This window comes from Sinocyclocheilus grahami, unplaced genomic scaffold (genome assembly GCF_001515645.1).
Source record: "Sinocyclocheilus grahami isolate Dianchi unplaced genomic scaffold, SAMN03320097.WGS_v1.1 scaffold334.1, whole genome shotgun sequence".
Lineage (NCBI taxonomy): Eukaryota > Metazoa > Chordata > Actinopteri > Cypriniformes > Cyprinidae > Sinocyclocheilus > Sinocyclocheilus grahami.
This window is the reverse complement of record NW_015505513.1, coordinates 487,492-497,254: the sequence shown is the minus strand read 5'-3', so window position 1 is coordinate 497,254 and position 9,763 is coordinate 487,492. Positions and strand designations below refer to the sequence as shown.

Genomic DNA, 9,763 nt, shown 5'->3' with positions numbered 1-9,763 from the left:
ATTGAGCAGCAAATCAGCATATTAGAATGATTTTTGAAGGATCGTGTGACACAAGACTGGAGTAATTCATCTGAAAATTCAGCTTTTCACCATAAATTACATTTTACAATATGTTAAAATAGAAAACAATTATTTCAAATTAACAATATTACTGTTTTTCTGTATTTTAGGTCAAGTTAATGCAGCCTTGGTGAGCAGAAGAGAGCTTGCTCAAAAGCATAAAAAATCTTACCAACCCCAAATTTTTGAACTGTACTGTAGTCCATGGCATATGCTCTATATTCTTAGACTTCAGAAGGCCTACGAAAGCTTTGTGTGAGGAACAAACCAAAACTGAAGCTCTCAGGAAGTTCCTATTTGAATATGCTGCAATCTTCCTTGAGAAAAATGCAGTTAATGACATTATAATATGAACAGGAGAGTTTTGAAACTCTCAAAACATGGCATCTATTGTACAGATTTGACATTTGGTTACTAGTCGAACAATAATATGAGATGTTGATTTCCAACTACTGCATAAGCTCTGTTTTTAGTCTGTTCATTACACAAACGATTGAATGGCTTCAGAAGACTTGGAAATAAAAGCTCTATATGGGCTACTTTAATGGTGCTTTTATAAGTGATCTAATGACACAAGATAATTCAGGAAAACATCACATTCTCGCAGTGCACAGAAGAGTGGCTTGTAGCACCAGAACACAGCATATACTGGCCTCTTTCTTCACAACTATTTCTCGGTCCTGTCCATTTTGTCCACATCTCCAGGCACCAGTGCACCATACCCATTCATTTTTTTGAGCCCGAGTTGGTCAGTGATTCCCAGCGGCTGGTTTTCAATTTCACAAGCATTTCTTGAAGCGAACATCTGACTGATCTCCACAAAGGTTTTGTTCTTTGTTTCAGGGATGATGAAGAACACGTAGGCTGCCACCCCCACACACACAGCACAGAACACCAGATAACAGAACGCACCAGCTGACATCTGAAAATTCAATGAAAATCTGACATTAAAAGTCCAATTTAATGTGAAAATAAACAATTAGTATGCTAACAATATAATTTGCAGTTAAACACATAGGGAAATGTAACATATGACAAATATGACCCTACATAAAGAGTGATATTATCATATATGATACCTATAGGGCGATATATAATTTTCATAGATGAAGATGTAAGTTTATAACAAACCTAAAATCTCCATAAAAATGTGTATGCTGTATTTACTAACGTTAATAATATCTATGTCACATTTATGTTCTGTGTTTCTGTTCTCGCTGCCTTGACCTAGTTTTCCTGCGCTGCTTGATTAGTTCATTAGTTTCCACCTGCGCTCATTAATCATCTTATTAGTCCATCGTTTGGTTTAATATTTATAGCCCTGCCTTTTCATAGTTTCTTTGTCCTGTCTCCGTCGTGTAAATAGGTTGTTTTTTCCTATTTTCCCATGTGGATTTATTAAAGACTCTCCCTCCAGTGCCCGCTCCTCCAGAGCGCCCTCTAGTGCCTGGAGCGCCCTCCAGTGCCCGCTCCTCCAGAGCGCCCTACAGAGCCCTCTCCTCCCGAGCGCCCTCCAGTGCCCACTCCTCCAGTGCCAGCTCCTCCAGAGCGCCCACCAGTGCCCGCTCCTCCCGAGCGCCCTACAGAGCCCGGTCCTCCCGAGTGCCCTACAGAGCCCGGTCCTCCCGAACGTCCTCCAGTGCCCGCTCCTCCCGAGCGCCCCCCGGAGCCCGCTCCTCCAGAGCGCCCTCTAGAATCCCTCCGGGCATTGAAAGACCTAGTTTTTCCCAAGAATGGGAAAATGGCCATATATCCGTGGCCATAGTGGCCGAGCCGGGGGACCTGGACAAGGCCACGAAGGCTCCACCATGACCTCCCGAATGGCCGGCACCTCCGTGGCCTCCTGGACTACCTGTTTCCGCCATGGTTCAACTAGTTTTCCTGTGTTGCTTGATTAGTTCATTAGTTTCCACCTGTGTTCATCAATCATCTCATTAGTCCATCGTTTGGTTAAGTATTTATAGCCCTGCCTTTCCTCAGTTTCTTTGTCCTGTCTCCGTCGTGTAAAAAGGTTGTTTTCTCCTACTTTCCCATGTGGATTTATTAAAGACTGTTTGACTATCTGCCTCCTTCAAGCTCCTTTCCCCAGCAACCCGTGACAATCTACAGTATATGATGATTTTTATAAGGTATTATATGTAGCAATCATATATGTCAACAATATAATTATATTTTATTTATATATGCAACTTTATTAAAACAACATATACAGTGGGTACGGAAAGTATTCAGACCCCCTTAAATTTTTCACTCTTTGTTATATTGCAGCCATTTGCTAAAATCATTTAAGTTAATTTTTTTTCCTCATTAATGTACGCACTGCACCCCATATTGACAGAAAAACACAGAATCGTTGACATTTTTGCAGATTTATTAAAAAAGAAAAACTGAAATATCACATGGTCCTAAGTATTCAGACCCTTTGCTCAGTATTTAGTAGAAGCACCCTTTTGATCTAATACAGCCATGAGTCTTTTTGGGAAAGATGCAACAAGTTTTTCACACCTGGATTTGGGGATCCTCTGCCATCCCTCCTTGCAGATCCTCTCCAGTTCGGTCAGGTTGGATGGTAAACGTTGGTGGACAGCCATTTTTAGGTCTCTCCAGAGAGGCTCAATTGGGTTTAAGTCAGGGCTCTGGCTGGACAATTCAAGAACAGTCACAGAGTTGTTGTGAAGCCACTCCTTCATTATTTTAGCTGTGTGCTTAGGGTCATTGTCTTGTTGGAAGGTAAACCTTCGGCCCAGTCTGAGGTCCAGAGCACTCTGGAGAAGGTTTTCGTCCAGGATATCCCTGTACTTGGCCGCATTCATCTTTCCCTCAATTGCAATACACTCTAAAAAATGCTGGGTTGTTTCAACCCAATGTTGGGTCAAATATGGACTAACCCAACTGTTGGGTTAAATTTTGGTTACATTTTTAAATGAGCTTTTTAACCCAACAGTTGGGTTAGTCCATATTTGACCCAACATTGGGTTGAAACAACCCAGCATTTTTTAGAGTGTATGTTTTGTAATTTTTGTTTTGTAAAATTATGTTTTTGTAATTTTTTAGACATTTTATAAAAGGTGTATATGGTGTATTTTTTAACAGACTTACCTGAAGGAATGGAAAGACAAATCCCACAGTGAAGTTAGATATCCAGTTGAGAAATCCCCCTACAATGTAGGCAGAAGGTCGATGGGATTGTTTAAAGAGCTCTCCTGTCATGAGAAACGGGACACCAGCTGTGCAGGAACAAACATATAACAGCATTAAAGTCACATTAATATGATGCATTTTTTAATTAATTTAAAAAGCAACACTGCTATATGATAAGTTATGTATCATATAGGTCTACGTGATTCAATGCATTTTTTCTTTTCCATAAAACAAATACTCTTTCACTAGCAGGTGGCACTAGTCTATCCAATAAAATGCTTTATGCAGGGGTGGCGAATATCGGTCCTGGAGAGCCGCAGCCCTGCAGAGTTTTGCTTCAACCCTAATCAAACACACCTGAACAAGCTAATCAAGGTCTGAACGGTTATTAGGAAGCTACAGGCATGTGAGTTTTAATTAGGGTTGGAGCTGAACTCTGCAGGGCTGTGGCTCTCCAGGACCGGAGTTCGCCACCCCTGCTTTATGGTAACAAACCTTGGCTTCATTTTAAAATTAGTAATTCTGTTAACATCGTTCCATGATTATGACCTATTTAGCTAGACCGTTACAAATATAAAGGGCAACCTTTAAGAGTCTGATATAGAGGAAAGCATGAAAATGACTGAGATAAATTCCTGTTTAGTGAAATCCTCACCAGGCCCAATGCAGAATCCTGCGATGATTCCAACCACACAAGCCACACTGACATACCGCATGAAGGATACGTGAGCCTAATACAGACAAAAGAACCAGAGATCAATATATTTATTGAAAATCTTACTGCCCCCTTTTGAATGCTAGTGTATATATATATAATCTTGTATACAGGACAGTTTTAGGCTCACTCAAAACCATGGAAATAATGGGAATATAGACTTTATAAAACCAGTCAAAAGTTTTTGAACAGTAAGATTTTTAATGTTTTTAAAGAATTATCTTCTGCTCACCAAGCCTGGATTTATTTGATCCAAAATACAAAGGCAGTAATATTGTGAAATATTTTCACTATTTTAAATAACTGCTTTGAATATATTTCAAAATGTAATTTATTCCTGTGATCAAAGCTACATTTTCAGCATTATTACTTCTGTCTTCAGTGTCACATGATCCTTCAGAAATAATTTTAATATGTTGATTTGCTGTTCAAGAAACATTTATTATTATTATTATTATTATTATAAGCTCTAATTTTAGTCTGTTCATTACACAAACTATTGTATGGCTTCGGAAGGCTTGCAAATAAAATCTCTATAGTACTTGTCATATGGGCTATTGTAATGGTTCTTTTGTAAGGGATCTAATGACACAAGATAATTCAGGAAAACATCACATTCCCGCAGTGCACAGAAGAGTGGTTTGTAGCACCAGAACACAGCATACAAACAATACTGCCCACTTTCTTCACCGTTATTTCTCTGTCGAAATAGCTACATTTTCAGCATTATTACTTCTGCCTTCAGTGTCACGTGATCCTTCAGAAACCATTTTAATATGTTGATTTGCTGTTCAAGAAACATTTATTATTATTAATAATAATAAGATATAATTAGTAATAACTAATTAATTAATAACTAATAACTAATTATTACTCAATGGTCAATAATATTCTTGAAGTGATTAAGAGTAAGTAAATATGTTCATAATTAGCAAGTAAATATGGTGTTCATATTTACCTGTAATAGTAGGGAGAAAGTGATTCCAGCGCAGCACACACCCATAAAGCTGAAGCCACCAATCATCAGAGGCCTCCTACCCACACGCTCAATAGCAAAGCACTGGACAACATCCAGAGAATTAAAAGATTATGAATTACTCACAGTGTTACTTAGGAGACATCTATATTTGCCATTCTAGAGCATTTTTACTCAGCATAGACTCTGCAGTCATATTGTGTGTTTATACTGAGTTTTTACTGCTGCACAAAAACAACCTAAATGTATGCACACGAGAATCACAATTGTAAGAGACAATGAAACATGGTTTCCCAGTATTTAATGTATGCCTTTGGTAGCAGTCATTGTGTTCTCACCCCTATGAGTCCAGCGATGAATATGGTGTTCATATTTACCTGTAATAGTAGGGAGAAAGTGATTCCAGCGCAGCACACACCCATAAAGCTGAAGCCACCAATCATCAGAGGCCTCCTACCCACACGCTCAATAGCAAAGCACTGGACAACATCCAGAGAATTAAAAGATTATGAATTACTCACAGTGTTACTTAGGAGACATCTATATTTGCCATTCTAGAGCATTTTTACTCAGCATAGACTCTGCAGTCATATTGTGTGTTTATACTGAGTTTTTACTGCTGCACAAAAACAACCTAAATGTATGCACACGAGAATCACAATTGCAGGAGACAATGAAACATGGTTTCCCAGTATTTAATGTATGCCTTTGGTAGCAGTCATTGTGTTCTCACCCCTATGAGTCCAGCGATTACCTCTATGGCTCCAGTGCCCACGGTTGTGTACTGAATCTGATGGGCAGGAATACCCGCATTCTCAAAGATGGCATTGGTGTAGAACCAGATCTAGGAATTGAAACCATTTTATTATCTCAAATAACGTTATAGTCATTTTATGTTCATCATGACCATGCTAAAAACACACACACACCGCATCGATTCCAGACAGCTGCATGCCAGCATTGACCACAAGGACTGTAACAAGCTGCCAGCGAACAGACGGATCCCTGACGAGCTGCAATACTGAGACAGTCTCTACTGAGGACAGAGAGCGCTGCTCTTCCTGCATCTCCTCCACCTCAGCTTGGATGTTACTTTTGGGACGGTACCACTTCAGTGCTGCAAAGAGGAATCAGAATCTGAACATCATTATATAATTTTATCAGATTATATCAGATCACATCAGCAGCAACAGCAGAATACTCTGGTACCTCTACAATTTTAAGAAGTTCCCCTTTTTAATAATGTTTTAATTTAAAGTACAGTTTAAATTGTTTTAATATTATTTTGTTGTGCTTTAATGCACATTTATTGTCATGTTTTGAACATACTAAAGCAGATGTGAAGTACTTGATTATCATTTTAAATGTAGTGTTATTCGATATTACATTTAAAGTTAGTATTTTAAATGTATCACATTGAAACTTCATTGTGAAAAATGTGGAATTACAAATATATTTAAATACATGACATAAAGGTTTCAATAGAAATGCCATAAATGCTTGTCAGTAAATTTGGCAGTGCACTTTAACCATTTTTCAAAGACAATAAAAGTCATTCTGAAATTACATATAAAATGCATGTAATTCCTACTTTACAATACACAGTTCAAGCTAACTGCATCTTATATAAAAGTAAACTATAATACATTTTCATTTAGTGTTGAAAACGTTACATTTGCTCGCACTCAAGTAAATTCTTTTAACAAATATTGTTATGCAATACATAAACATATTTTAAAAGTACGATAAAGTGTCCCTCATAAATAAAATAATAATAATAATTAAAAATAGTCCATTTTATTAATACAGTGTCTTTCACAATGCACATTGTTTTAAAGCAGAACAATAGTGTCAGGGTCCTGTCACCTTCATTGATCTTATTCTTAGTTTGGTGACAGGATCCTGACATTCATGCATTGTGTGTCTTGTCCTTGTGTAAGCGTACAGATTTGAGGTTGTTCTCTGAGCCGTAGTTCTCTGAGCTAGTTATCTAAGATATGTAAATGTTTCATTAATTATCTCATTCATCTAGTCATCCTTCAAGAAGTACATGTTCTTACATTTAAATCACACAAATATGTAATGATTCTGTATTGAAATGATTGAATGTTTCTGCTACTCTCCTCTAATCCTGTCTCACATTCTTTGCTGCAGTCAGTGAGTTCTCCTGCCTGGTAGCTGCTGTATGACCGATGGGCCTTTGTAGTGTCGGCTTCTGAAGCCTGAGATCACAGTATGAACAATAACAGCTTATGAGAGTCTGCTGGTGTGGCCACTAATCCCTCCAACACAACTCAATCAACCTTAATGCAGTGAACATTCAGAAGAATTTCTAGATTTTGTTTTTTCATGGAAGATATTAAGTTGTAAAACAGAGATAGATTTCTTTTTTTGAAACTTCCCTATAGTGAAAAATAAATATACTAAATGAATTTGAAATACAAGTACTTCATGCTAAGTATATTACATATACATTTACATGCAATTTAATTGTGCAGAAATAGTGCTGAACTCCAACTAAAGACATACTGAAGTATATTTGATTGTGTTTAAGTGTAACTATTGCAAGTATACGTCGGGTACACTTTAAATATCTCGCATTTAAAGACCGATATTGTTCAAAGATCATACAATCCTCATCAACACTGCATAAAAAAACCTTCATATTCATGACATGTGTCATGTCATGATTATGTAGGTGTCATGTTATGATTATGAAGGTGTCATGTCAGTCTTATGCACACCCCTTCAAGTAAAGTGTAACCAACTGTTCTTTTAAATATAAGTCTTTACCTGTGATAGTGGCATGAATGTTCCGCTTTTCCATCAACAGATATCTCGGACTCTCTGGGAACCATGGCAACAGCATGAGCTGTATGAATGTAGGCACCACAACTAGAGAGAGGAACAGAGGCCAGTGCTCTTCCTGTGTGGAACAACCAAATGATCATGATAAGAAGACTTAACAAGACTGAAGGTAAAGCAGAAACAGTTCTGTTTAAAACATGTTGCCACAACAAAGGTTAAAAAAATATCAATTAATCTCTGATGTTCATAACAGAGAAAGACAAACAATGTTATAAAATAAAATGGAGGGGAACCACCTTGCCCAAGATCTCATGGAGTCCCAGAATCTGAGCGATAAACACTCCTATGCAGATGAAGATGCTGGGCACGAGTCCTAGGAAGCCCCGGAGATTCTTTGGAGCAATTTCTCCCAGATACATGGGCACTACGCTGAGAGAAATCCCTGCAGAAGCACAACAGAGAAGCATATATCAGTACAGCAGCTCAATAAATTCAAAGGAGAAAATTAAAATCCAATATAAGTAGACAAATTGCTGTGTACATATTTAAGAAAGAAAGGACTACACTAATATTGTTAAATGTATTCCGCTGTTCATAATAAAAAGAAAAAAAAACTGAGTCAACCATAAAAAAAATCTTATTTTATGTCCCACAGAAAAAAAAGAAAGTCATGTTATGGAAATGACATGGTGAGTGAGTTTTGGCATTGAAGGCCTTCCATATTCAATGAAACTAATAACCTGAGTGTATCCCTACAATGAAGCGCCCAATGATGATCATCTCTGGAGATCCGCATAATCGGCTGAAGCCCATCAGCACTCCGGCGATAAACACCAGAACTGTGCTGTGTACCAGTGTCCCTCTCCTACAAATTAGAAAGATGCACAACACATTCAAGTAGCTATTGAACTCTGGCCAGCTGATTCAATGAGTCAACATTTCAGAAACTATTCGTATTAAGTTTAATAGAGGGGAAACATTTATAAGCTGCATACTGTACCTCCCAAATCTGGTAACTTGCATTCCCACTGTGAGAGAGCCCACCAGGCCTCCAATGGCAAATATAGACACAGTGACTGAATAAATAAGTGTGAGAGACTCTTTATCCATTCCTGACCCATTCCGCCTCACAATGGTTTGGTTATAAAAGTCCTTTATGTACTGTGTGAAAAACAAATGGACATGAATGGACATTACCAGTCATGCTTAAACAGTTATAATATATGTTAGGCAGCAATATGAGAACCAATTATCTAACGATTTTTAACTAACTTAAATCACACACTTAAAGGAATAGTTCACCCCAAAATGAAAATGTACTCACTCTCAGGCTAGCTAATATGTAGATGAGTTTGTATCATCTGGATTGAATCACCAAGTAGGTGATTCAATCCAACTGCATAAAAAAAGAGTTATGTGAGGCTATGTGAAAAATTGTGTTTGTGGTGTCACTCACCTCTGCAGGAGAATTAACAACAGCCAGGTTATAACCATACAGCATGGAGCTCCCAAAGGAAGAGAGGAACGCTACCGCCAACAGGGATGAGGTTAGATGCTGGAGAAACAAGTGATAGACAACCATGAGTCAGGTAGCCATTTATAATAACAGACATCCTTGTTTTTGGATGTACACTTTTCATAGTATGTCTGGCACTTAGATAAATCACATTATTACATTGTTTATAACATGAAGCTGCTTTTACAAGGAAGCTGTTTTGGCTTAAAAAACTATATGGATATAAACAGACTTTTCTTTAATCATCAATCAGGTTTATAAGCAGCTTTGGGTGTTCAACACTGCTGCTTATATAGGCACAGGGACATTGTGATCAGGGGGAAAAGGGGAACTGTGTGCATAGCTTCCAGAGGCTTAGAGGGGCCAACAACGATGTCCTAGGGCAAGCCAGGCTAAGATCAAACACAAATTTGTGCAAAGGACCCAGAATTCTATGGCGAAACCAATGTATATAGAAAGAATGAGTAATTTACAGAAATATTTGATTCAATACACACTGCAATCAACGTGCACAATAAAGTAAGAATTTTCTCTTTGGAGTACAACA

The 9,763-nt window shown here is 37.9% G+C and overlaps 1 protein-coding gene across 1 annotated transcript; it reads right to left on the bottom strand.

Moving 5' to 3' along the window:
• Positions 1-241: 241 nt before the first annotated feature.
• On the bottom strand, positions 242-9,282 carry slc2a15b (solute carrier family 2 member 15b). The gene is made up of 11 exons (XM_016295303.1): positions 9,157-9,282; positions 8,701-8,861; positions 8,441-8,565; positions 7,997-8,142; positions 7,686-7,818; positions 5,822-6,009; positions 5,626-5,736; positions 5,270-5,371; positions 3,857-3,932; positions 3,160-3,287; positions 242-982 (listed from the first exon to the last, which is right to left on the bottom strand). The coding sequence occupies exons 1-11, from the start codon at positions 9,280-9,282 to the stop codon at positions 728-730; spliced, it is 1,551 nt and encodes a 516-aa protein (XP_016150789.1). The 3' UTR covers positions 242-727.
• Positions 9,283-9,763: the final 481 nt, after the last annotated feature.